Source organism: Podospora anserina, chromosome 7 (assembly GCF_000226545.1).
Source record: "Podospora anserina S mat+ genomic DNA chromosome 7, supercontig 1".
Classification (NCBI taxonomy): Eukaryota; Fungi; Ascomycota; class Sordariomycetes; order Sordariales; family Podosporaceae; genus Podospora; species Podospora anserina.
Genome location: NW_001914854.1, coordinates 1518533 through 1546422, shown reverse-complemented (window position 1 = coordinate 1546422; position 27890 = coordinate 1518533). Strand labels below are relative to the sequence as shown.

Below are 27890 nucleotides of genomic sequence, written 5' to 3'. Positions count from 1 at the left end.
CAACTTGTTTGACATTGCCGGGGCTCATGAGGCATTGCCCAGCAGGAAAAGGAGAAGTCTGCTATGGGAAAGCAAGCTGAGTTTCTGCCGCCAAATGATGTGACAGTGTTGGATCAAGTCACATCCTCGGTTGGCGGCATGCGTCTCTGGTTCCAGATGCGGGCTCCAGTATTTATGCTGGACCAAGAGGGGAAAAAGCAGCGCTTGCTCCTTAGAAAGAAAGGTCTTGAAGGAGGAATCGGCAATGGTGTGTCGCGGCCTTCCTAACTATCTCTTGCATGTAACCATCGCTAATCACAGTAACTTTGTAGCCGGAACCCGTAGAATCCTCCATGATGCTCAGGCTCGTATGGGACCGCTTCATATTTCGCCCAAAGTGGACTTCTTCGTCCGTCTTGTTGCATGTCTGTTTGGAGGGGTGTCTATTGTTGTCCCCATGGTCATACTATTCATTGTAAGGCACTCAAACGTGTTGACTCTTATCTTGACGGTGTTGTTCGTCCTCCTGACAGCCCTCACCCTTGCTGTGCTGTCTAGTGGAACTACACCGACGTCGTTGGAGTCTTTGTTGGGAGCCACAGCGGCATATGCAGCGGTGTCGGTGGTGTTTGTTGGGAATGCGTCGCTCTCTTCTACCGGTTAAATTCTTTGGTGAGATATCGACGAGGGGCTTGATTAGGTAGGTAAGCAACTATACAACTTCAAGAACATGTCTGTATCACAAATACATTAAAGGCACAAGTACGTATGTTTTTTCACCGAATTTTGTATGAAGAAGATTACTTCAACCGAACTGAAGCCGCAGGGAGTGAGAAAGTTTGCATGTATTTCCCTGGGCTATCACCGTAGTGCTTTGTAACCTCTTGCTAAAACGAGCAACGCTCTAAATAGGGCTTTCTGTTTGTCAATGTCTCCTAGTGACATGTACAGACTACAGACAACGGTGGTGACATCAAGAATCGGACGTAAAAGCCTCCATTTCGAGCCACTGCTCTTCGAGGTCGCCGACATTTTGACAAAAGAGCTTTGAAACCTTGTCACTGGGTCGCCGGCTTCCCACTCGCCATTCCAGACGACTGCCCCCCCAGTGAAGCCCGAGCCATGTACTTGACACCCCATTCCACAGATGCGTGCTCCAATAATATTTCCTCCTCTTTACTGTTCCTCTCGTAGAGGGAGGTACATATGCCAAAAATTCGTGAAAATCACCCGGGTGATCCTTCTCGCAGCTCAAGAACAGCAGAAAGCTCACTTCGGCCTCCTCTATCACTGGCATGTTCCCCAGTGCTCTCGCAAATGCATCCAACACTTCCTCCACAGCATCCTCAAACTGACACTGCCCGAAGGACAATAGGGTACTCATCTAGCCACCTCACCGGTTCTACAACCCTCATATGTCGTTCCCCATCTCTCCTATTGGTCTCCAGCAGTGGAGGGCAGTGCAAGTCGTCGGTGATGCGGTATCCCACATCCACGCGAGTTTCATCTCGTAGACCACGAAAATACCAGCCCCCCCTTGGCGTAGCTGCCCTTAGCTCAACCTTCAGCTTCTTCAACCGCGGCCAAGAGGGTGGTCTTGGTGGATCGGCAGTCAGGTCGTAGTCCGGTACCAACATCTCCGTCGTCGGTGGCCAGAAAATCGTAGAGTCTCCAAACAGCTGGACCCTAAATTCCTCGACGCCCTGGGACCATACCCGCAATGCTGAGCTGACGGGGTCGTGCGAAAACTGGGATAGGACCTGGGCACATTGATTCGCTTTAGAGCTGGGAGAGACTCAAGATTGAGAAAAACTGCTTTGCCAAAATTGTGCCGGGAGTCTCGCCGTGGTCCTGCTCATGGATGAAAAAAAAAAAAAACCTCTGCGGCTAGATGCCGGCTGTCAGGCAGGCGTTCATCAACGTCGTCAAACTCGAGTATAATGCAACCGGGAAGCTTGGTCAACATTGAGATGATGACCGAAAGGTCGATGGGATGTTGTTTAAGCCCCGGGTAGCACTGTCGGTCGAAGGGGCGTACAGAAGTGACGACGAGATGTCGTACACAGCGGAGGACTGGAAGTTTCGAAGGTTCCAGTAGATGGATACGCCAGGAATGAAAGTAACGATGGACCCAGCCAAGTTTTTGACTGACCGGTTGTTTCGGGGTCGCAATGGACAATGAGGTATTTCTGATGGATTCCGGGTCATGGGCAGTTTCTTCTATCCTCCTCAATGCTCTACAGACTTGGCTAATACAATCAGTAAATAAGACGTCGTTAGCATGTAGGTCGGCTGCTGTTTCTAGACACAGTAAAGGGTGGCATTCAAACTCCGGGCCAGTTGTTGCGACGGTCTGTGAAGCGAGAGATTTGGTCAACGTCTTGGTGGGAGGAGATGAAGATATCGCGGGGCCATGTGGCCTCCTCGACGAAATCATGGAAGCTGGGGGATACAGTGAGCAAGCTCTTCTGGGTGCTGCGATCTGAGAAGTGTACGAAACGCTGGAGTATCTCGTCAGGAAAGGCAGTGTCTCGGTCACATATCACCAGGCGAAAAGGGACGAAAAGTAAGGAGGAAAGAAGCCCCAATTTCGATTGATGTAGTAGTTAAACTCCAAAACCCAGCAAAGCCCAGCAATTATGATCAGCTACCGTCTCCACCTTCCAGCCCCACAGCAGCCATTTCTGATGGTCGGTCTGTGTGAGTGTTGCAGGGCATAGGTGAGCAGTCACGAAGTTTAGTGACGGGAGTAAACGCAGCCGGTGTCGTTAAATAAGGGCATGATTGGAATGACACACGCCATCTGAGTCACACAGGTGAGATAGTGATAAAAGCGCCCATCCCGTGTTCGATACGAGAACTTTACAATTGTTGAGCTTTTCCTGTGTTTTTTGTGGTGCGAGGCGGCCACCAGCCAACTTAAAAACGCCCACTTCAGCCCCGGTTTACCCATCAAACACTAAAACACAGCATCTGACTATTTAGGTTCGATAAAGCGTGAGTCGATGACTTCACCACAGAGAATGTTGCAGATTCACCCCATCTGTGAGGCCCATCAAATCTCATCACATCTGGAAGACGGTCAAATCGGAAAAGCAACACCGGAAGTTTCTGCTCATCTGGGATATCCAGGAAAAACAGCGTAAGAAATTCGGCCCATCGCCGTCTCAAATTTGTTCCTTTGAATGACGCTCTAGACTATTAACTGGAGAAAGAAACAACCCAAATAGTATGATGTGCTTGTTTTACAACGGCATGTTACAAATACCTTATCCTTAAGGGAGGCTTCGTTGTTTATTTACTTAGCCCCTGAACCCCTCACGCAGGCCCCACATCTATCTGGAGCCACCCTGCCGCAAACAGCACACCTCAGATCATCCCGACAATCCACCGCATTTCAGATTCGCCTAACCTGTTTTCCCATTTTCACCACAGTGGAACCTCGTAAGCTCAGCAATGGTATCTCCAAACCTAGCACCCAAACAGCCAGCGTACGCGCCCATGGTGCTCTCCTCCCAGGCAGTCTTGTGCGACAAAGAAGCCAAGTTCATCAACTTTGGACCGCCGCCTCCAGCTTGGCCCTCACCCCGAGCTGGAGCAGCGATAATATTGACACCGCTGCGCAACTCCACCTCTGCCACGGCATGCTGGGCACTCCCACATGTGCTACTAGAAAGACTCCCAAGTCCAATGATAGTGTGAAGCCCCTTCCGGACCGGACCACCGCCCCCCCAAACGCTGCCTGACGTTCCGTCCTCGAGCTGGATGGTGATGGTTTGACAGTCACCACTCAGACCCCCTTCTTCTCCTATATTGACAGGGCAGTACAGCTGTAAAGTGCTCTGACCTTGGACTTCACCGCTGACGAGGTCATCAAACACCAACACGTCATTTCTCCAGACTTTGAGCTGGTGACGAGGCCCAATGGCAGGCGGGCGGCTGAGGCATGCTTTATCGCTGTCTAGCAAGCGGACAACATTGATGAACAAGGCCTCTTGACTTTCCTCGCCACTGTTGCTGCTAACGCTAAATTCCTTGCCAACGGGAAGACAGCGAGCCCACCCAGTCCTGACCTCGTGGCTGAGAGTACGGCCGAGGTATTGTATCATCCTTTCCACCAGATCCTGCACAGCCTGCGACTTGGCGCAGGCTTCCAAGAGCCATGCTCCCGCCGTGGACTCGTCACAGTGACCGCCACCGATATTGTCAGAGAGCGTGATCTTCTCAGCGGCCTCACCGAGCACAAGCCGTGTATACACTCGGTTGGTACCCAGCAGTTCGACGACAGCGTCGATATCACTGCTACCCTCCAAGATTTGCCGCACCGCAGAACTGATGAACATGAGCTCGGGCCCGAACCACTCCAGCGTGGGTGCTTCCGATGCCACGGTCAGTCGCCGCCCGTTGTCAGCTTCTACCACGTAGGTGGCTAGTGGTAGGTTATTGCTGTTGGTCTGGTCCTCGCTTGTGGCGGTTGGCTCAAAAACCAGATCGTAAACGACCTCATCTTCACTGTCTGCCTGATGGGCCTGGAGCAAGTCCGGAATGATGTTCTCCTTGGAGAGTGATTGCCAAGTGGGATTCAGCGAGCTAGCGCGGTCTTTGTCCACAAACTGGAGAGACATATCGCCTGTTGAGGCCGAGGGCAAAAGGATGGGGTGCGTGGCCGTGAACTGTAAGCCCGGGTAGTCGTGGAGTGAGTAGAGCGGTCTCGTACCGCGTCGGGGGGCGCTGACAAACGCCACACGTCTGGTTCCTGGAGGGCCTCCGCTGTCTGTAGCATCTGGAGATAGGACCACATCGCCAGGCTCGACATTGCATATCTTCTTCAGCTTCTCCCCGGCAGGCCCGGCCATGACGACCTTCACATTACTAGAGAAGCAAGAGGATGACTGCGGCGGCTTGTAATACCCCTTGTTCTTTGCGAACTCGTCTACAAGATAGTATCTGATCGTCCGTGAAATCGGGAAACGTCCCATACCGGGAATAACCAGGAGGTCATAATCATCAAGATGCGTGGCGCCTAGGTCACCCCAATCAAGAAAGCCTGAGCTGAGCCAGCCGCGGTACTGCCGCCAGGTATCGGGGTGGATGCTACCAAACGTGCTGCCGCTAAGCTGAGGGGCTGTCGTGGTCAGTTCGTTGTATACATCGCGGATGGTATTATCCGAGGCGCCACAGGCAGCCAACTTGGCAAAGTGGCAGAACATCTCGAGGTCGGCATCACGCCAGGTGCCTTGTCCCGCCTGTCCTTGCTTCAGGTTGCGGTAGGCGGCTGAGACGAGCAGCTTTCGGTACCGGGACGCGAGATCTTCCGAGGGCTCAGTGATGCCGAAGAAGGTGCGGTAGAACTGGATCATGAGGGCTGTTGCCTGGTTGTTGATATGGTTGTTGAATTCCGAAACGGCCGTGTTGGCCTTGTCAATGTCGATGGTTCCCTGCCTATCCCGGACATTGTTGTAAAAGGCCTTGATGAGCAAGGCCGCGGCGCCGGCGGCGAACTTGTCCTTGTCCAACCCGTCTGCTGTGAGCTCTGATGGAGCGAGGTCGGGTTTGTAGCCTGGGAAGACGAGGGTCCGCATGTTCCCGTTTTTCCAGCGGAAGTCGAGCGTCTTTTGAAGGTACGCCACCGTCATTTTGATGCACGGATGTGTTGAGAAGTCGAAGCCAGTGTTGACCTGGGACATTTTGAAGATGTCCCTGACTTGCACGGGATGACGTGCCGGCGGTGTTGGATCATCTGGATTCACTGGCGTCGTGCCTCCAAAAAGCTTCTCGAAAAGCTTCCCAAGGCCGAGGAAATCGACGCCCGCCCTGGTCACGGTGGGTAAGTTCCCGGGAGTTGGTGTTGAGCCATGAGATGGAGCAGGATCAAACTGGCCGACGTCTGGCACGTTGTCAATGATGTCTTCATAGCCGCTGAAGGAGCCGAAAGCCGCCATGATGGTGTCTTTGCCTCAGAGTCCTGGCAAACGGTGGAAACGAAGCCATGGACTGGAGGTGAGAGACGCTTCATCACGTATAAGAGCCTGGAGCTTGGGATCATCCCAGACTCGTTGCAAACGCTCCGCTTCACAGCCACCTTACAATCAATAGCTGAGCTGAATTCAAGCTGAACACTGCAGAAATATATCAGCACAAAACAATTATTGATAGGACTAATGCAAATCTCGGGTGGTGGCAGAGCTCTGATATCCAGAGTATGGGGATCTGATGTGGGGAGGAGACTGTGTGAGAGGTCTAGAACTGTCCGAAATGGGTTAGCTAAATCTCTAGTGTTGAGCTGAAGATCCAAAGCTCTCTAGCCTCTCGACTCCAGGGTTGCATTTCGGCTTGTTCCATCTTCTCCAAAGTAAACAATAGGCTCACAGGAAACGCTGGTTCATGTATTGTCTCCCCAAAGCTGGGAATAGGTGGACTTGCAGTTGAGGGACCTAATAAGACCATATAGTATAGATAGATCAGTAGAAGAACTTTGAATGCACTTCCATCTTCCCTCGCTTCAACAGCTTTTTGTCAACAGCATTCTGCTCTCGCCATTGCACTTGCCAAAACCGACACCATGGCAGACGCTATGTCATACCTGGCCAGTACACACAGCTCTTCTGGTGGTGCCTGCCGGGGCCCGCAGAGCAGGGCCTATCGGAGAGCTTTGCACCGTTACGCCAAGCAAATCAACGCTCTTCCTTCTTGTAAGTTCAATTTTCTCAAACCTCAAGAGTTCTTTTCTCATTTGGGACCAGATGCCAAGGCTTTTCACAAGAACAATCCGCAGTGCTTCGGACTCCCGCGGAGTTACTCGGTGCGTGTCGTCCAGGACGACAATGCCCAGGCGGCTCCAGCCGCTGCCCAAGCTATTGAAGGCAAGACCATTGTGATCGGTCAACATGGTTCTGACAGCAGCGGCCTGCAGCTGGGCAGTGTTGGCGTCAAGCCCTCTGATGTGAACTGGTTCTCTTCGACCAATAGCTATGTCTTTGACACGGTGCTTGAGCAACCGTCAGCCCAGCTTTTTCCTCAACTGAAAGCATCGCGAGTCTCTGGATATGTGAGTCTTGAGGGCAACGCACCTGCAGCCTCAATTGCCATCGGATCGGACGTTATCAATGTCGAGCTCGACAAGAAGGCGAGCTGGTACGATGTCGAGGTCGCAGCCAATGCTGGCGCCTACCTCGACACGCACAAGTCGACGCTGGCTTGGGATGTCAAGTCTGACAAGTGGACTAACGCCAGCTGGGAAGAGGGCAAATTTACCTGGGGTTACGACATCGCCAATAGAGGGAATGACTTGCAGGAGGATTGGGTCGCTGAGAATATGTTTCTTGACAACTGTATGTTTCTCCTCCCCTACTATCTTCAGGTTGGAGCAAGGACGAGTACTGAACTACCTGCACAGACTCCGATCCCCCAACTGAGTTTAACCTCACCATGGACCTGTACGGCCCGGACTACACATGCATCATCGGAGAGAGCACCGATGATGGTGCCTTCATCAACACCACCATCACGAATCGACGTCTTGTGCCCCCTGCCCCAGCCCAACGTAGTCAATCGGCCATCAAGTCTGTCTTCCCAGTCAAGTGGAAAATTCAGATGACCCCCTTCGCCGATAGCTTCGTGGGAGCCTACGAAGACTCTGAAGGCGTGATTTACGCCGTCAAGGGGTCGCTTCGTCTGGAAGAGAGCGCCGATGAATCCGTCGTTGCTGCTAGCATGACTGAGGACCTCAGCGTTGTCGAAGGCACCGAGAAGTCGTTTTCTGCCATGTCCGTCGCAGAGGCACCGTCTTTTATTATGGCTGCTGCTGCTGATGCACCCCCCAAAGCCAAGCTGGCCGTCCATCAACTTATGACCTTTGACCCCATGGTACAGGACAAGGAGGATCCTTCTGGCTACCGCGACTCTGTGGCAACGGTGGCTATGAAGGACTTTCAGAACATCATCATCTATCACATGGACGAGGATCTGAGGACTACCTTCATCAGCGCTTCTCAAGTACACCTTGAGCCTGAGGTGCTGGCAGTCGCCAATGACGATCCGGGCAATGCAGCGTGGTACAAAACGCTCCAGGTTCCCCTTATCACGTCTGTGCTTGCACAAGGCACTACCGAATGGGGCAAACACTGCAACGGAGCTCGCGCAGCTGCACGGCTCAAGTCGATCCCCGCCGAGAGTGAGGTCTACAAGCGGCACTCGGCCAAGCTCTATCGGTACCGCTATTTCGAGAAGTTTCCCGCCATGAAAGAGTTCCTGTCTGATCAACGCAATGGGGGCCACAAGGAAGACTTGAAGAAGTTTGCCGACAGAATGAAGGAGCAGTTCAAAGCCAAGACATCGGGACTCGGCGCCGGCAATCCTGACTTTGAAAAGAACCTCGCAAGCGCCCTTGCTGAGATCGACAACTTGGCCAAATGGGCGCGCGACAAGAACTTGTATTGGGCTATGCAGCTTCTGTACTGGGTCCAGAACTCGGCCGTCAAGATGTGGTACGGCCAGTACATGTCTGGCAGTGTGTCGAGCTCCGTGGCCATGCGGTTGAAGCAGTTGAACACGCTGTTTGGCATTCTTGAGGACAACGCCAACAACACGAAGCCTGGAGGCAAGAGCTTTATGCAAGCCTTCAATGAAGAAGTCAGGCTGTACCAGATGACGGCAATCATCCCGCAGATGGTCGACCTGACTGGCAACACAAAGCAGGACATTGACGACTTGGTAAAGGAGTGTCTGGATCAGTACATCAAGCAGTACCAGAATATCGACATGGAGGCGCACAAGGAGGCCATCGAGGCCGCGCTGCTGCTCTATCAACAGGACGAACTGCGCCGCAAGGTTTTCAAGATGTTGTTTGCGCTTTCCCGCACGAGTAGCACCTTGGGCTCATGGGGTGCCACGATTGAGTTATGGCATCGTGAACTGTACAACAGGCCATGGTTTCAGAATGTTGCCAAAATTGCCAATTCGGTCCGGGTGCTTACCGTCCTCACCAGTGTTGTCGTACTCGTCCAGCCTCTTTTGACTGGCGAATGGAGGAGCATGTCGCCAGAGCAGAAGGTGAAGTGGGGATTGTAAGTTTCTTTCTGTTTGTTTTCCAGTACTTTTGACTTGAGATACTGACAGAGCATGCAGTGCCCTCGGCGGTCTGGCTGGTATGCTCATCATCGAAGTTGCCCAAGGCACCTTGCGTTTGTACCAATTCTGGGGCGACATGGCCGCTAAGCGGTGGTATGAGAAGCTTGGTACCGCCTTTGGCTGGGAAGGTGCCGTCAACAAGATTGAGAATGGCGCTTTGCGGGTTCAAAAGGGATTCGGCAGCTGGTTCACTCGTACTGCCGAGCAGACCAAGGACTTGGCTGCTCGAATTGCTGCCAAGGAGGAGGGGTTGCTCGAGTTCAGCAGATTTGAGAAGATATTTGGCAGGAATGTTGGGGAGTTCATGGGGGCTGTTCTTGGGTGAGTTTCTTCCATTCAGCCCAAATGAAGGGGCTTTGTTTGTGTGTGGCAGCATGGCTGACTCTTTCTCACTAGCGTGGTCTTGGGCATTGTCAGTATCGTCTTGATCCTCATCGAACTCGACTCGAACAAGGACGGTTTGCTCCAGGCGATGGACTGGATCATGTTCACTTCATCTGTCATTCAAGTGGCCGGGATTATCCTCGGATGGGTTGCCGCAGGTAAGTTCACCCTCCCAGTCGTCTTGATGACCCAGAGTGGTGAGACTGACTCCTAATTCCTCTCGGTCTAGGTCTCGGGGCTGCCTATTCAGGTCTCGCTCTCGTTGCCGCATGGTCAGGGCCTATCGCTATCGTCTTTGCTGTCATCGGAATAATCCTGTTTCTTGTCTGGTATTTTACCACCGGTATGTACCCGTCACTTCTGAACCTCTACGTGTACGCTTTTTCCTTGCTGATTACCTCACTTCCAGACCACCGCGATCCAATCCAGAAGTTTGTGGAAGACAAGGCCCGGCCCGCAGGACTTTGGGTAGACAACCCGATGCAAGCATCCGACTACATTCGTACCGTGCCTGCTGTCGACCAAAACCCATCCCTTCCTGGCCTGACTTTCAAGGGACCAATGCGGCGGGCCGGCGATATTGGCCAGGAAGATACCAGCTCCATTGACGCCAAGTATCTGCATCTCGGTAAGACCGAGGGCGCCGTCGACCTCGGCGACGCTCTAGACTACACATCCGACACCATCTGGAGCTTTGAGACAGACGCCTATGGCAAGAGCTTGATCTACACCAAGCGCATCATCCAGGAGAAGGACCGCAAACGAGCAGTACTGTGGTATTTGTCGACGGACGGCAGCAACAACGCCATCGTTAAGCAACGCCCCGGCGCCGACCCCGAGTGGAAGGCGTTGCTTCCTTCCTTGCAGTGGGAGGTCGAGGTCCTAGAGCCGCCAAAGGTTGACGGCAAGAAGAACGTGCTGGCAAGCAAGGCGTGCATTCGCCGAGGCAACCTCGATCTGGGACGCACCTTTGACAGAGGCAACAAGCAGCCCGGCGGACTGGTACTGGTGGATGTTGGAAAGTATGAAGAGGCTGTCAAGAAGTATCGCCTCAGGGACATAATGTACCGCCAGGGTCACGGACCTCGGCCGGAGCTACCAGGGCCTGCGGTGCCATTTTATGTCTGGGAGGTTGAAATGGAGGCAATGGGCCCTGGAAACTTGGAGTACAGCTCGCCCAAGTGGGTGTTGACCAACAAACTCAAGGTAAATTCCACCCTACTTGCCAACGTCATGTACACAATTAGGAAAATGCTGACACATGTTGACCCAACCAGAATGAACGCAATTACCCGAAATTCGACTATGAGCCGAGTGATGCCATGCGCTGGTCCATCTCGCCCCCGCTCGACGCCAACAGCTTTGAGCTCATCACGGCCGCGGGCCAGGACGGCGGTATCGTGAAGCAAAAGGACGGTGTCGAGCCACCGCTCATGTCGCCAACCACGTACACAGTGACGTGCACCGTGACGCGTGGTGGCAAGGATCTCGTGTCGTGCCAGGCTAACTTTACACTCGAGGTGATTACTGAGGAGGAGCTAGCCAAGAGGGGTGATGAGGGGGATGACGAGGAATGAAGGGCTGGAAGGAGAATTAGCTCTGCGTAAGTCCCTGGCGGGACGAATAGGCAGCTCCTCTTATTATTGAAGACTTTTAACCTTCATAACCATCCCAATTTGCTAACCCCATTCATAGACATCCCGGAATTCTCTCTTACTTTCTCTCATTCTCAGCCTTGAAAGCCCCCTTTTTTATCACAACACTCTTCATCGCCTCTTTTTGGCAGACGCTTGACCACAGATATCATGTCTTCTTCAGCAAGCCCAGACTCAATCGCCCGTTTGTATAATGAGCCACACAACTGGGTCAGGAGCGTCTCGGCGCCTGCACCTTCCGCAGCGGCCGTGATAAGCTGAGTGCTGTTGTAGCAGTCCTTTATGGTAGCCTGAGCTGACCAATCCTCCCTGAGAATCTTGTCAACTTTAAGCTTTGAGTAAGCAGAGGCCATCGGCCCAGCCTCGAGCACCTGCCCAAAGGCGTTAAGGTCCAGCCCCTGTGCCGAAGCCAGGTTCGCGGCCTCGGCCAAGCCGACGGTCACGGTGATGAGGAAGGTGTTGACGGCGTATTTCATCTTGAGGCCGGAGCCGACGGGGCCGCAGTAGATGGCTGCGCTGATCATGGGCTGGATGTAAGGTCTGATGCTGTCTGCGATGGAGGGGTTGTTTGCGGCTAGCATGCCGACTAGACGGCCTTGCTGGGCTGGGATTTTGCTGCCGCTGACGGGTATCTCGATGAAGGTGCCGCCTGCGGTTGTGATTGAGGTGTCGAGGTGCTGGCTGAAGGGGACGGAGACGGAGGAGGTGTTGACTAGGGTTTTGTTGCGGAGGTGGGGGATTAGGTCGGGGGTGAGGATGGATAGGATGGCTTATTCGTTGAAGAGCATTAGGAAGATGAGGTCGGATTGGTGGATTAGTTGGAGGGGGGTTGCGGCTGGTTTGGCGATGCTGCTGGGTTGGAGGAGGGGGCGGTATTTTGAGGGGGAGCGGTTCCAGACTGTGAGGGGGAAGTGGTGGGATAGGTTGAGGGCCATGGGGGTGCCCATTGTGCCTAGGCCTAGGAAGCCGAGGCGCATTGTGGGAGGGTATCGGAGGTTGGGTTGGGAGGTTTAATCTGTGGTTGAGAGCTGTGGTTGAAGTGAGAGTACATAAGCTCATTCTTTATCTGGTGTATCTGATCATGTCATTCACAGGGCGTGGTATCCCGTGCCACCGATTATTCACCATGGCCAATAGTAAAGCGTCTCCTTCCTGTCACAGAACTTAGGGACTCTCTACAGGCACCTACTCAGACCAGGCGGCAGACATTACCGGTACATCTAGGAACCAAATCACAACTGCTCCGAGAAGCCGGGCAGGCTCTTCGAGGTCTCGACACTCGAGTCATCATATCAAGCAGCTTAGACAACCACAAACTTCACAGCGACATACCTAAATCACAATAACATCAAACCGTCCCAGTGCTTCATCAAGAGAAAAAAGTTTTCATATTTGATTAAAATTATGTATTGATCCTCATCACCCTCCTCGCTACCTACTCACCTCAAACTCTCCCTTTTCCCACCAGGGGAAGGAAAAAAGGAAGAGCTTTTTCTCAAACACTTTTTTACTCAACCCACCTAGTTAGTTAGTTTAGTTATGTCTCCCATCCCCACGATGCTCACGACCCCTATGCTCCATATGATGACGGTAGCACTTCCCATCAATGTAAACTGCCCGAACAGTGATTGCCGCCGGGGTAGGGCAAGCGGCCCCCTGGAGAACGTGGCTGCAGGGATGGGTGCGGACGGCGGGTTTGTTCTTGACCACGCAGCCGCAGGCCCAGATGTTGGAGGTGTAGATGCACATTTTGTGCTGGTGTTTGTGGGTTGAGTGGGGGGGGAGGGGAAGGGGGGGTAAATACTTACCTGCTTGAGGTGGTGGGTGTTGGTAGATTGGTGATGGGGTTGAGTGAGTGAGTGATAATGACGATGATGAGAAGTTGTGGTGAGATGGATGGGGTGGAAGAGTTGGTTGTTAGTCTGTGGGGATTTGTGTAGCGGAGAATATACAATGGGATTGTCTGATGGGATATTACATTAGGGATTGATGTCTTTGTCTGTTCTCTTCTTCCTATCTTCCCCGTATATTGGGCTTTGTCTTGAGTCCTGAAATAGCTTCATTCACAAACGGTGCTTGGTAGGTAGGCTCTTGAGGCGCAGAATTAACTTTGCAGAGAAGAGGCTGTAGCTGGACTTCCCAGGATGGTTCAATATGGCTAACGGCAGGTCTCTAGTAAATTCAGGTAACTTAGGTAAGGGTGAGGTTCAAGCAAACATTTACAATTCTCAGGTCAGCATGGAGGCATCGAGTTACCTTATCTTTAATCCCTCGGTCTTGAGGAGAAGAATACACACGATTACGGTCAGAAATATGTCATCCAGAGTTAAGAACAGTGTTGTTAAAAATAAAAAAGAGTGTTTTTATTGCATTTATGTTTTGGTTGTCATCACACAGTAATTAATACTTGCCTCACCTACTTTGCCTTGACATACCTTACTTACCTTACTTACCTTACTTACCTTACTTACCTTACTTACCTTACTTACCTTACTTACCTTACTTACCTTACTTACCTTACTTACCTTACTTACCTTACTTACCTTACTTACCTAACTTGGCCCTACTTACCTTGCTCTACGCTTGCCTCTTTGCCTTCCTCCACGCTTGCCTCTTCGTCCGAGTCATTCAGGTTGGGAGTATCTTGAGTGAGAAAATCGAATTTCTCTCTGATCCTGTTCTCCCGCTTGATCTCCAGTTTCCCATCATTGTCCTTGTCCAGAGGATCGGGAACACCGGGCTGGTGAATAGGGCAGGGCCAATCTCGTGCTTTCGGCGCGACAACAGGGTTGGAGCATTCAAGAACCTGATGGGTAGTAACAGAGTGGCATGTCCAGATTTTCTCTGTGCGGGGAATAGCCTCACAGCCGCAGTAGACGTAGTTGGCGTAGTATTCAAACATCTTGAATGAGATATGTGGTTGGTGTTGGTGGTGGTTTGGTTGGTTGGGTTGGTGAAGTGTTGATGTCTGAGTCTTTACGTAGGTAGATACCTATCTATCAAAAAGGCTCGAGAGTTTGATGATGGTCATGAGAGAAGAGATGAGGCATGACGGAAAGGCAAGGATGCTTAAGTAGACCGACATCTGGATAATGTTGTGGTACGAATAACGATATTATCAATACGGATGATGACCGTTTATAGAGAAGAATACTGAAGTATCTACATCACTCACTCTGTTTCAAGTCCGTTGATCTTTCCCTTGCAATAATTGGCGTCATGGAGCCGCATATGCTTCTGTTCGTGGAAGAAATGCTGAAAAGCTGGTTGGTACTTATACGGAGTTTCCTTGCTGATACCTCTTCTTAACTCCAGAGCAGAGGTATACTCATTATATGGCCGGCAGTCTTTGGTGTTATGCCTTCATCAGTACTCTGGTAGGTAATCTCTAAAATTACATTCACTGGGTACGTGTTCTGGGAGATAATACAGTCGTTGGTAGATATACACAAGGTAACATTGGGAACGTAGGTAGATGATATGTTTTGATAAATTCGGGTTTTTATTTTGTTGGCTCTCACTCAGCTTGGGTCATGTCTATAGAACCAGATCCTTGACAAAACTTGACTTCAGACTCCAACTAAAAGTCGAGACTAAATCTCAACGGGATATGTCTACGGCGCACTACGATTGTCTCCGGTAGCACCCAAAACACCACTGCCACGGCAGTAAACCACAGAATATACAAAATACAGGAGGCCACAACCGCATATACGATGAAAAGCCCCATCTCCAGAAGCTTAAACCCCAAGTGAACTAGGTCCATGATACCCATGGTGCTTGGCTATTCTGTGTTGCGGTTGAACTTCCTAGAATAATTTGGTGGGAAACAAGAATCCATGACGGCAATGCACTTGATAGCTGTTCTTAAATAGATGAAAGCCGTGAGGCTCAACTGGAGAGGATAATGAGATTGTTCATGAGCCAGAACCCACCTGAAACATTGCTTTGGCAACTGGAAACAGAGCTGTTAACCTGCTTAATGTGGTCATTGCTAAGTGGACAAAGATACCGGATGGGCAGGTGTTAGTAGCACTACTTTGGGGACAATCACATGGTTTCAACACTCCAGAACAACACCTGTTACAACAAAACAAACGCTTTTGCCCTTCAGACAATACTATTATTTCAGCACCGCCGTGATCATTCACGACACAAAACTTCTCCCCTGGTGGGAGGAGTGAGGGGATGAGGTAGGAGACTTCGTCGGGTTGATTGATGATTTGATCATTTTTGGATGTATTTAATATAATAAAAAAACTTTTTTCCTCTGGAGTATTTATTTTCTCTTCTTGACCATTGAATTTTGAATGTGATACCTACCTATGTACGAAACGGCCGTTGTTTCTTTGACTGCTTATCAACTTCCTACTACACCTGGAAGAAGAGATGCTGTTCTGTGTCGCAACCCGCGCTCTTACGATGTCTTCAAACTTCAAAGACTGGATCCTAGAAGAAGGCCTGCTGACGTACCTAGGTGTGTTATTGCGACGTATCTGTTTGCAGCAAGTATGTGGGCGAACTGCTACGAGAGCTATTAAGGCTGAGATGCCTGTAAAACAAAGCTTACTTACCTACCTACCCTCTCCTATAAGCCTATTTTGTGTACCTTCTCAGAAGGCAAGATGAAGAGACAAAGCATTGTTCTTAATAGTGCCACTGACTATTTTAAGAACTTGAACCCAAAGAACACGAAGGAAGACAAAGCCTCTACTATTCATTCGACCACAATCCATTGTCCCATCAGATAGATATATAAACCCGCTCTTCCCCGCCTCAAATCCTCTCATCCCATCATCATCATCATCATCACCATTTCCTACTTCCGGTAAGTAACAAACCACCACATCATCTCTCCCCTCTCACAACAACACTTTACTCGCATCCATCCACACCACCCAACAACAACAACAACATGTGCATTCACACCCAATACTGCTACGGCTGCGGCTGCATCATCCCCGGCCATGTGGTCCGCGCCGAGAAATGCGCCCATGTGGCTTTGGGTCTGTGTGGAGTGGGTTTTCATGCGCGAGTATATTTTGTCTTGTTGCGAGAAATATGAGGATGAGAGGTTCTGTTAAGTTTGCAGAAGGCAGTCAGTCATCTTTGAGACATGACTGGTAAGTTCATAATATACTAATAATACCTAGCTCCCTCCCCTGGTGGGAGCTGTGGTGGGGGTGATGATCAAAATAAAAAAAGATCTTTCGAAAGAAATATTGTGTGCCAGTTCATGTGTTTGTTGTGTATATTGATTGATCTGTGTGACTTTTATGATCTGTGACTTTGTAAGCCCATTGTTTAGTACCTACCATACTGCACCAGCTTTAATACACACTTAAATTTTGTGTAAATCTCGTAACATTTGGTAAAAGGACATTTACTCAGTGGTCTTGAGTTAGGTAAGAGGAGTCTTTGCAAGTCCTTGAAGTCTTCCGTCAACAGTCAGACAGAGACAAAGACATATATGAGGTCAAATATATAGTATCGTAATCACAAAGCACAATTACAGCAAGGATAAAAGATAATAGAAGTCCAAGAAAAAAGAAATTCATTCGTTTTTGGTATCAAAATTCCCAAAGAAAAAAAAGGGTTTGGTTGATCACCATCATTCACTTACTTACCTGTAGGCATTCTACCAAAACACGTCTTATCCCTCCCACCTGTGGAAGTACTGTCATGTTATCTCAACAACTCACCTACTTGTAACTCCGTCTCTTCTTAGGAGGAGGAGGAGTATGAACAGCACACATGTGCTATCGCCTGATAATCGGTTGAGGGCTCTGGCAAGCTCAGCCAGCAATTCTGACCTCAGCGCAGAGGTAGGACACCTGGACAGAGCCAGCAGGACACCCACAGGCGAAGAACTATTGCTCGTATTCACACATGGTTGTGTAAGTGAAGTGGATTGGTTTGTTGAGAGTTTGGTTTGGGTTAGGGGGGAGACTTTGTCAAAACGTCTCGAGTGTATGGATGTACTGATGATGATGAGAAGAAGCTAAGATGAATGTGAGGAAAGGGTGGCGCTTAAATAATGGTGTTGGGAGGGGGTAGTGAGGGTTGGCAATGGAGTTGTTGATGATAGGATGCAGTTGATACAATGCTTTGGTGGTTGTACTGTGTGATTAGTCTGTGTACTACTCAATTTGTTCTATGAACAATGAAATTGCTGAGACGATGGAGCGTCCTTAAACAATATCTGTAGACGTACTGCCAAGGTCTTTACAGTTGGTATATCTCTCTCCAAGTTCCTAAAGAAAAAGGTGCCTGGTAAACAAGAAGCCCGATGATAGATATCACATCACAATTAGCACAAGTATGGTATAGTATTAGTTCTTGATGGAAAAAATAGATATGTTTATAACAATATGATCTAGAATGACACTTGCCATCCTAGCCTCCCCACCAGGGGAAGAAATCGACCACCATCTTAATCCTACCGCGTCCTCCACCAGGGAAAAAGGCCACCTGCTATTCACTACCTACGTACTTTCTCACCTGCATGATGAAGACGTCTACCCTCCCGCTGAAGCTGCGGGCAAGGATGGTCCATATACTTCTTGATCGGCGGTCTAGGGTATTGGCAGGGCTCCTCGTCGGGACACCGGTGCATGCATTGCAGCAACCCCGGCACCTTGCAACCGCAGGAGTAGAACCACTCATAGAAAACACACATGGTGCCTGTTGTTTGGGGTGATGGGTTTGTAAGTGTTGGTGTTGGTGATGATTTCAGGCTTTGCGGGATACTGGGATGAACAGTCAGAAAGCTCAAATAGTGGGCATGAGAAAGATGATGATGAGAAAAACTTGGATGGTGATGAGGGAAGAAGCCTCGTACTTAAATAGACGAATATTTTTAGGATGGTGAACTGCGAATAATAGACTTGTACAACAGAACAATGCATGGTGCAATTTGGAAAAAAATGATGTCTTTGAACAATGGGTTAACTCTGCTTGCAGTCAAGCTTGAGACTATTACGATTTGATGTTGGATCACCGTTTATGAATCATGATCAAAGTGAGTTGAGTTCGGAACATTGTCTTGTTTACAAACCCGAGTTCTTTCTGTTTTGCTTAAGCTGGCGGTTAGCGGCCCCGACTTGGAGCGTCCTTTTATCGGCGCTTCTCATTACTTCTAACCCCAGAATTGTTCTCTCTCAGGAAGGCCAACAGGGCACGTATCTCAGTTATGTCTGCGGTGTTGACTGAGATGGATGACCGGCAACCGATGACCACCACCTCCGATATTGTGGGGCACCTCGCGCCTGCCCATCAAGGTGCCCACATCCAATACTGCCAACCTCACCGCTCTCTACTAAACCCTAACCCTTTCTCAACACCACCTATATCCATCATGACATCCATCATCACATCCACCACCCAGGTCCTCACTGGCACCCTCACCAGCCCTGGAATCGACCCTAGCACTGACACCGGCATCGACATCAGCACTGGCACCTACACCCATCAACCTCCCTGCACAAGGCCTTCCCGTCCCATCACTGCCCACGACTTCCATCAACCAACCCACCTGCGCTCCCGACTGCTCTCCCACATCCTCAACACGATACCCATTCTCTCTACGGTCCGTGCCTACTCTCACCATCAGCTTCACTTTCAACGGCGTCAACGGCTTACAAATCACAATCACCTCACCTGCCTGCCAAGGCCCTGCCTGACACCTTATACACCTGCCATGCTTTGGCCGTGCCTTGGCAGTCAGTCCAATTCTTCGTTCAGATGTTCAAACTGTCTTCCAACCATGGCCTGTAGGCCCGTGAGCACCAAAAACAATATCGGTATTATCTTTTTGACGCCTTTCCCAAGGGCCCCACGACAGTCTTGCCATCGGGAAATAGAAGTGGTAAAATCTCTGTTACTTGCACTTCGTACCTTAATTCCAGTGACAAATTTATCCCGCCATAAGCAATGTTTTCGGACAGCTCAAATGCGATTGGACAAGAAGGAAAGTCAAGGTCATATCGGTACCCAACCTATTACCAGTTGCCTAACCTCAGCATTTTTAACTTGTATATCTACTACTTACTTTATCTAAGATACCCAAGAAGCACTGAAATTCTCGTAAACTCGTGGCCAGATACCGCTACCAACTCATTACTCTTTCAACTGGACTACACCAAACCTAACGACCTGCCTGAATGTGGTTGGCGAAACGACTGGCTCGCCCGGCAACGGGTCGCGACGGCCTTGCCCAGCATGACTCTGCGGTTGCAGAGGTGTCCGGCCAGATGCCAGTCTCGACGTCCGGCGCTGAGCGTCACATAATGAGAATAAGAGACTTAAAAGGCGTAGGCCATCCTACCGGATATCCCAAAGACCAACAGGGAATCGCGAACTTGCAAGGCATCCTCTCCGCCACGTCACAACTACGTTCTAATTTGTCGCAAGCCTGCAAAAAACATGTACCGAAGGCCCTCCCATTTCTTGTGGGAGTTGATACAGAATGTTGATGACAACAATTACGTCGCCCATGACCCCACACTAACCATCACGTACAAAATTCGAGTGCTTCGGTTTGATTCCAATGAAACTGGGTTCACAATGGAAGACGTAGAAGCCATCTGCAGTATGGGCAACAGCTCAAAAACACGAAGCTCGAGCACTCGCATCGGCCGGAAAGGAATTGGCTTCAAGTCTGTTTTCAAGGTTGCCGAATCAGTGTACATCGCATCTGGCTGTTACTCCTTCAGGTTCGATTCTAGGGAGAGTCTCGGCATGATGATACCGGTGTGGTCAACGTTCCCGGAAGAGCGCATCGCTGGGTGGACATCGCTCCTCCTCCACCTTTCTCCCGAATGCGATGCCAGTGAGATTCTTCAAGAACTCGAGAGATTGGATTCGAGCAGCATACTCCTTCTTCGGAGACTAAGAAGAGTGCATATCCGTATTGTCTACGATGGCCTCCATGGCAAAGAAGTTACTTTCGATCTTACACGGCCGAACATCACGTGCAAACCTGGCGAATTACAGACCCTTGAACTCCCAGACAGTGCGCAGTCTCCTCTTGTGCTTTACAGGCATGGTGTATCTCGATTGCCATCGACCGATTCACACGGGACCAACGAACAGTCAGACATAGTCTTGGTCTTTCCGCAGCCCCGATCCCTGAGCTCAAATATTACGTGCTTCACATTCGCTTTTCTTCCTATCCGAGACTATGGGTTCAGGGTCCGTCAAGCAGTGATTTTGTTCTTCTCAGACTCTCTGGTCAACTGACAAGGGTGCAGTTCGTTTGCCATGCCGACTTTGATCTCGTTGCCAACCGTGAAGATGTCGACATGTCTTCGGCCCGCAATCAAGTCTTCTTGCATGAGCTTCCCAAAGCTTTCCTCAGGGCGGTTCACGCCCTGAATAGTGGACATCTTCGCTATACCTGGCCGTATTATCTGCCCTTCCCAACAACAGACAGCTTTTTTGAGCCTCTTCCAGGAGATATCATTACCCTATTGTCTCGAACACCAATGTTAGAGTCAGATGCCGGGCACCTCATGGCCCCAGAAAAGCTCACCTGGGTTTCCGACCCTTACACTGACGACCACAACAGGCCATTGATTCCACAAGACTACTCTACGTTTCTCCATTTTTCCAACAAGTACCATGCAGATCTGCAAGAGCGGATCATGCAGCTTGGTGTTAATGTTCTGTCAAAAACGCAGTTTATCGAGGAACTAAGTTTGTTTATTACGAACGAAACACACAACTTTCGGTAAATGCCCGATTCGTGGCACGCGAAGATTAGTAAAGTGTTATGTGACCTTCTTGAAGACTACATGGGCGACATATTGAAGCTCGAGATCGTCCCGTTACGTGACGGTCGATGGGTCTCCGCAAAGTCCGAAGATTTGTTAGACATACCGCTTGATGACAACGACTTGGTCGTACCCAAAGGACTTGGACTGGCAGAGATTTCCCCTCAGGCTGCGAAGAACTCTCACAGAAGGCGGCTAACAGAGAGCTTAGGTGCAAGGAGGGTTCAACAGGCAGATGTCTGCGAAAGGATATTAGCAGCACATCGGGTACGGCCCAGTGTCGATGTTCAAGATACTTCACATCGCGCCTTGATAAGCCACGCTCAGTTTCTCTACCGGGCTGGGTGGACAGCAGGACGGACGAAGGCCGACCTCTGGCTTGTTGTGGAAAACCTTCGCCCTTGTCGAGCTTCCCGAATTTATGTGCGCTCTGACGACCCATTTTCTGCTAGCCAACTCTTGGTCTCACACGAACACTCATTCGCGTTTCTCCATGAAGAGGCGTCGCCACCACTTACCCACTGTCCGAACTGGATCGATTGGTTGCAGTTAAATCTACACGTTGCCGTTTTTCCTCGTCTCGTCGACCTGAACGGCCCTGACAATCTGGGCTTTGTCCTATCTGCCGACTTTCGATCCCTGGCTGAGCAGTCAGAGTGTAACAAATGGCTAGAACTTCTCTGTCGAAGGTGGGAACACTACCGCTATTATGTAGTGGACGACGCAGAATCCGAGTCAGAATTCATATCCCTCGCCGAATCAGAAAAAGCGACCCTGAAAACCTCGAGGCAGCGTTTGAGATCAGAGCTGGCAACCCTAAGTGCCTGTTGCATCGATGACAACGTCCGCCGCTCTCTTGATAGGACTTTTCTGCCACGGCAAGCCGTCCTGTCTAGCCTTGATGCATTATTGTCATCATCCGAAAAGCCTGGGTCCTGCGTCCTTGCCATTCCAGACCCAGAAGATGTCGCATGAAATGTTTTGAAGTACCTGGGGGTGCAGACCTCAGTAAACGCAGACGCTTACATCACACGGTTACGGCAGTTGCAACACGCAGAAGCAACGCGAGATGAAGTGTTAAGACTCTATCAACACCTCCATGCGAGTCTGACAGATGAAAATCAAGGCTATACGAGGTATGGCGACGTTATCTCATTTTGTGGTATTTGAAGTTAATGAGAGGCAACAGGAAAGCATTTGCAGAGCTTAAGCTGCTGTTTCTCCTGAAAGGGGAGTCTGCTTCTGTGGGTGTTTGGCTCAGCACCGACGATTGCGTGTGGGATGGCCTGGGTTGCTTGAAACGGACGCCACGCATCATCCAGCACTATCCAGAGCTTGAATCATTCTTCCGTGACTCGCTAAAAATTCCGAATACTACACTGAAAGACCTCGTCAACGAGGCTCGTCGTATAGTTCCGTCAGATTCGTTAGAGCATATCCAGCAAGTTCTCAAGGCCACCAGCGCACTAATCCAACCAAAAGCGTGGAAGGAGAATCGGGATGCTGGGGTGTTGCAGCTTAAGGCATTAAATATATTCCCAGCATGGTTGGGAGAATCCGGGGGACAGCTCTACCAGCTCAGATCTGCCATACCCAGCCTTCGCGGGGGTGACTGGTATATTGCGGACCGTCCACATCTGCTTGCAAGTTCTGAAGGGAGAGTGGCCTTCCTGACCATGAGCTTATCAAAAATGCGAGCTTGTTCGAACCTGTTCCAGCTCCTTCAACTGGAGGATCGCATGTTGTCAAAACTGGCAGTCAAGGTGTCGCATGTCCAAAACGACGCTGGACATAGCCCTGTCCACACTATGAGCCTTCGTGCCAAAGCACACCACATTGCCCGGTATGCTATTGAACCGCTTTTCTTCCTCCGACTCCCAACCATTCTCCCGCTTGACCTTCGTCCATGTCTATATCATAGGTAGACTTGAGAGTATAGCAGTCACCGACAGCTCGCCTCTGCAGTCTCCTTTCTAGCAACACCAGTATCGCGGAGAGGCGAGCTATCGTATCGCAGCTCAATCACATTCATGTATCCCTACTGGGAAAAATTGAGTTCGATTGGGAGATAAAAGGTACTGGGCAAAGGGGCCGGACCGAAACTGGTGCCGTGGCCCTGCATCTGCATCCAAATATGCTCGACGTATACATATCCTCGGAGGAAGCGGTTTTAGGGTTCTCATCTCTTGAATTACTGGAGGAGCTTTGGGTATGGCTGAACATCGTGGACGGCGAATGCACATCGTTGCTACACCACGTTCTCACCGAAAGGAACGCCGAAAGAGTTGACGCGAGCCTTCGCAGGAGAGGCGTGCCGGAAGACGTCCCAGAATGGGACGACGTAGCAAATTCTATGGAGCAAGGTGAGTTCTCTGGCGCCATGATAGGACCCGCCAAGCCCGCCATCTAACATACATACCTAACCCAATCAGCCATCTCATCGTGCAAGCGGTGCGCCAGCATTACGTTTTCACCCGCTCCTACCGGGGGAGACCTGTCAACGGGCGATCGCGAATTTCAGAAATCATACGGAGAGCAGGGTCCTTCTAGCAGAAACCACAACAGCGCTGGGAACTCCAAGGACAGTGGTGGTGTAAGGCCGGTGGCAGGGCTTTACAAGGAGTATCTTGAGTCTCGGGAACCCGCCGCCAACCACACTTTTCACGACATCAAGGATGGTATTGTTCCGCTGAGACCTTTGTCTGTTACCTTTGGTGGAATGAGGCACAACGACCCGCAGTTTATGGGAGAATACACGGTGAGATACGGACACCTTGCTTGCTGAAGTCCTCCCCGTGAGATAAGTACGGTACTCATAGTGACGGGGAATGCTGCCAGGTCTCGGAATACTTATCACGATCCCTTGGCGATGGTTATCAACCCACGAAGCACTGGAAAAGCCCATTGCGTGTCGATGCTGGACATCCCGCTCCCGAGCAAGACGCAAAGCCTGCTGCCACTTTTGTGATCACCGACGTGTCCAACAAGTTGCGGTCGAGGCTTTTTGAAGACGTTGACCAACGTCTGAAGATATTGGCGGTGCAGGTGACATTTCACCTGTCCGTCTATGTAACTGAAGGGCCACTGACACACCGTTTCGACTTACAAATACACATGCTAAGTTGATGAGTTGGCAACATTTTGACCGGAAAATGATATCGCATTAACCACCATCTCGCTCAAGCCTCAGGATTTGGCGTTAAGCAATCTCAAGGCAGCGGACCATGTTTTCGTGTTGCTCCGTGTTTACAACGTCACGAAGGATGGTCGCGTGGCTGTCTTCATCGACCCTTGGGCCCTGGTTGCAAAAGGTCTGCTCTCGATTGTCCCATATGGTGGGTGGCAGTGTACCTTGAACACTCCGGGCAGTACCAGCCCTTCCCACCTCAACATGGATGCGGCGAGCACGTAACCAGAGCTGTCCAACCATTACAAGTACCTCCCTTTGCAACCCATCACATCCGGTTGTTGTACCTTCAGCCACACAAGGGCCGAGCAGAGGCATCGCTCCAGGCGTCTATACAGCACGTAGCCCTTTCATCTAAGCCGCACTTTTCCGCCCTCTCCTACATCTGGGGAAACCCCGATATGGCCGAGAATCTAGAGACTTCAGAAGGTAACATCCCAATAACTCGCTCCCTAGCCGCCGCGCTGCGACGAATCCGACGTGAGAAGTTGCCCGTGTCAATCTGGGCCGATGCCGTCTGCATAGATCAGCACAATTCGGTCGAGAAGAGCGCGCAGATCCGTTTCATGCAACGGATTTACCAGCAAGCAGCCGTGATCCTAGCCTGGATAGGCGAGTCCGATAGCCATAGCAGCGGCGCCCTTCGCTTTCTCACAGAACTTCAACATGGTGGCCGGGTCAAAGCAAAACTTCCGGGAAGCAACGATGCGATCTGGGGCTCTCTAGACAGGTTACTTTCACGAGAGTGGTTCTCTCGCATTTGGATCGTCCAGGAGCTTGTCTTGGGCTCCAACGTCGAGGTCCTTTGCGGCAACCAAAGCATCCGGTGGGAGGACTTCTTCGCCTCAACCGTCCTAGCATGGCAAAATCGTACCGACGCACTGCCCAATGCCGAGGCAGCGCTCGCAATGGGGTTTGCCCGGCAGCAGTTCAAGCATACACGACACAAGCTTGGCTTCTTCGAATTTCTCGAGTCCTTCTACACCAAGGCGACGAAATGCGAAGACAAGATGTTTGCCCTGCTGGGGATCGCTTCCGATGTTGCAGAGGAGGAATTCGATCCAGACTATGGGTCCGGGGTCGAGGCCGTAGCGCGACGATACGCAATGAAGTTTGTCGAGAAGGGGATGGTGTTGGATCTCCTGTACCGATCAGGAACGGGAAGGTTGGAAGGGCCAGCTGTTCCGTCACCCCTAGCGTTCCCATCTTCGTCCTGGATCCCCGATTTCACAAGTAGCTCCTTTCCCAAAACAATCTCCAATTGGAGGAGTGGGACCAGAAGATATTTTGCCGGACACCGCGGCGTGCCGGAGGCTTCGGTGCAAATTCCAGGTGTAGCGGGGAGAGGCATGGCACACAAGCCAGTCCTGGCTATAAGAGGGACTATCATCGACAGCCTTACAAGCACTACAAAGCTAAGGGTTGCTACTGGCAACTTTGCCTCGTTCACAGCGGCGAATGAGGATCTCGAAAGATTCTTTACCTTTCTGTCCGAGTATCCAACCGGTGAGTCTTTGGAAACAGTCAGGCTCATGCTGGTCATAGGGGGAGCCACCGGCCCACGCTCCCCAGAATTGATACTAGGCCGATCCCATTGGCCTCTCGACCAAGTACGTGACGCCAGCACCAACGTCCCAGAGAGCGGCACGTGGCCCGCAAATCTCAAGGACGAGATACTTTGCGCGAGACAGGGAGGAAACGTGGCCATCTACACAGACCGTCCACGGTCTTCGCTGGAGACAGTCGTCCTGTATTGGCGGACAGCCGCGGCATTCACCAAGCACATTTTCAGGGCGAAACTGTGCCACACCACCAAGGGGTATGTGGGACTTGTCCCAGGAAATGCCCGCCCCGGCGACAAGATATGCTTGTTCCGAGGCGGCGCAGTACCCTTCGTACTGAGGCCTGCAAGGGTTGCCGGCCAGTACTGGCTCGTGGGGGAGTGTCATATTCACGGTATCATGTATAGAGAGGCTCTGAGATGGAAGGAGGCTAAGGAGCCGAACATTATCTGTCTTGTATAGTTTGGTAGAAAGCAGCAAAATCTACCAGGCTCTCTGAACTACCTGATCCTTGACCAGCATGTGACTGGATACACTGGATAGCACCTCAATGAACTGCCCTGACAAGCGTTGGCTCTCACCTTGTAATCCAGGTTCCGCTACTCTGGCACGACGGTGTATCTAGCTATCTGTGGTACAGGCCGAGCATTAGATGAGGTAACCTCGGCAGTGCTATGTACATCCGACTACTCTGCCTCTGTTTCCTAGTCAGTGCCACTTCCGAATGTGCCGCGAATGCTTGGGTCTCCTTTAGTCAATCATGCGTTATCAACGGCCGAGCGCTCAGGCTCAAGTTGGTCGCGCGCATCTTGCAGCCAGCGTTTTAACTCGAGCTTCTCTGTCTTTTCCCGGTGTATATTGGTCCTGAGATTTTGAATCATTCTCTGAGCATGGCTGAGTGAAGTCCTCAAGGTTTCGTTTTCGAGCCTCGAAGGGAGGTCGCTGCCGGGCCTGTCAGGTGGCTCCTCCGACTGAGCATCTTCATCCATTGAAAGACGGCGTCCTCTTTGGCTCAAAAAGGCTCTGGCAAGCTCTTGGTTTTGGCTCGTTAGTTCATCAACCTTTCTTAGCAGGACTGACCGCTCTAATTCCACGTTCGCGACAATACGGCGAGATGTGTCTAGTCCAATCTCAAGATTTCTTTGCCCGGCCTGTACAGACTCCCGGTACCGTTCCGCCTCCTCCGCCTGTTCCTGCAACGCTTTTCTCGCCATCGCGGCTTGTACCTGCAAGTCCTCGTTTGCCTTCTCGAGCTCCTTCATCTGCACCGTCCAATCTTGCAAGACTTCCGCGTGGCTCTCCTCCTTCCATCTTGCTTCCTGCAACTGCTCATCCTTCTCCTCCAACAGACTCTTCAGGGTTTGGACCCTCCGGTCCTGAAACCACACGCGTATGCATGTGATTGTCGCGTTGATAGTATCATCATGGGGTTGATGCAGGGAAGCGGCAAGCTCTGGGAATTTCTCGGCTGGGTACTCAACAACCTCTACCTCGACGCTGTTGGGTATTCCAAGGTGTAGGAGTGCAACAGAATTCGCCATGGCTCTCTTGCGGCAGCTGTTTGGTAAAACTGGGTCCAGACTTCAAGCTCGCAATATGGCGAGAAGACTACCTAACGGAAGATGTCCGAATATTGGGAAAGACCAAAGTGCGGGAAATCAGCCAGCTATTCCCAACCAGTACCCATGGGACCTTAACAAATTCAATGGTCGACAAGCCCGGCACAGGGTCAGGGGTTTAACTAGACGCCCCCGAATGACCCCTTTACCCAATAACAGAGGTTTATACAATAAATCTGCAAAGGAACTTCATAAAGTACCTTGTATGGACCGTCTGCTTCCGACGTTCTATGTAACAGGTGATGCGGTTTGGGTAAGGTACTAGGAAGCGTCTCATTTGGCCAGTTTAAGAGAGTTGGTTTCTTTTCAGATTACGATAAAAAGTGGATGGTAGGTTTATTAGAGTCTCCAGTAGGTACTTTATCTCCAACTGAAGGGCTGTGAGAGCCAGAGCAAGCAACATGGAAGCTTTCACAGTCGACATTCTGAGCTTCACCTTCTTGACGGGAGGGGGAAGGAGCGAGCGGTCGTTAACTTCATCCGCACGTTCCTTCACTGGTGGCCACATGCTGGCTTTCTGGGAGCAAAACGGCAGGTACTTAGGTGACACTTTCCAAAACTCACAGCGTAGCGCTATGTAGTTTTTACCTGGTACTATAAAA

At 50.8% G+C, this 27890-nt stretch overlaps 7 protein-coding genes across 7 annotated transcripts, besides 1 other annotated feature; 3 read left to right on the top strand and 4 right to left on the bottom strand.

Moving 5' to 3' along the window:
* The first annotated feature begins 2844 nt into the window (after positions 1-2844).
* Positions 2845-2899: a long terminal repeat (andinophryne).
* Positions 2900-3386: 487 nt separating this feature from the next.
* Positions 3387-5921, bottom strand: PODANS_7_6310 (uncharacterized protein; the record flags this gene model as incomplete). Its single annotated transcript, XM_001907952.1, has 1 exon — positions 3387-5921. The coding sequence occupies one exon, from the start codon at positions 5919-5921 to the stop codon at positions 3387-3389; it is 2535 nt and encodes an 844-aa protein (XP_001907987.1).
* A 1486-nt stretch (positions 5922-7407) lies between these two features.
* PODANS_7_6300 (uncharacterized protein) lies at positions 7408-9048 on the top strand (the record flags this gene model as incomplete). Its single annotated transcript, XM_001907951.1, has 1 exon — positions 7408-9048. One exon carries the CDS (start codon positions 7408-7410, stop codon positions 9046-9048), a length of 1641 nt encoding a protein of 546 aa, XP_001907986.1.
* A 1169-nt stretch (positions 9049-10217) lies between these two features.
* Positions 10218-10553, bottom strand: PODANS_7_6290 (uncharacterized protein; the record flags this gene model as incomplete). Its single annotated transcript, XM_001907950.1, has 1 exon — positions 10218-10553. One exon carries the CDS (start codon positions 10551-10553, stop codon positions 10218-10220), a length of 336 nt encoding a protein of 111 aa, XP_001907985.1.
* A 668-nt stretch (positions 10554-11221) lies between these two features.
* PODANS_7_6280 (uncharacterized protein) lies at positions 11222-11728 on the bottom strand (the record flags this gene model as incomplete). Its single annotated transcript, XM_001907949.1, has 1 exon — positions 11222-11728. One exon carries the CDS (start codon positions 11726-11728, stop codon positions 11222-11224), a length of 507 nt encoding a protein of 168 aa, XP_001907984.1.
* A 7843-nt stretch (positions 11729-19571) lies between these two features.
* On the top strand, positions 19572-20881 carry PODANS_7_6270 (uncharacterized protein; the record flags this gene model as incomplete). Its single annotated transcript, XM_001907948.1, has 2 exons — positions 19572-20351; positions 20399-20881. 2 exons carry the CDS (start codon positions 19572-19574, stop codon positions 20879-20881), a joined length of 1263 nt encoding a protein of 420 aa, XP_001907983.1.
* A 3627-nt stretch (positions 20882-24508) lies between these two features.
* On the top strand, positions 24509-26131 carry PODANS_7_6260 (uncharacterized protein; the record flags this gene model as incomplete). Its single annotated transcript, XM_001907947.1, has 1 exon — positions 24509-26131. One exon carries the CDS (start codon positions 24509-24511, stop codon positions 26129-26131), a length of 1623 nt encoding a protein of 540 aa, XP_001907982.1.
* Positions 26132-26427: 296 nt separating this feature from the next.
* On the bottom strand, positions 26428-27210 carry PODANS_7_6250 (uncharacterized protein; the record flags this gene model as incomplete). The annotated part of the gene is made up of 1 exon (XM_001907946.1): positions 26428-27210. One exon carries the CDS (start codon positions 27208-27210, stop codon positions 26428-26430), a length of 783 nt encoding a protein of 260 aa, XP_001907981.1.
* Between the last annotated feature and the right edge of the window lie 680 nt (positions 27211-27890).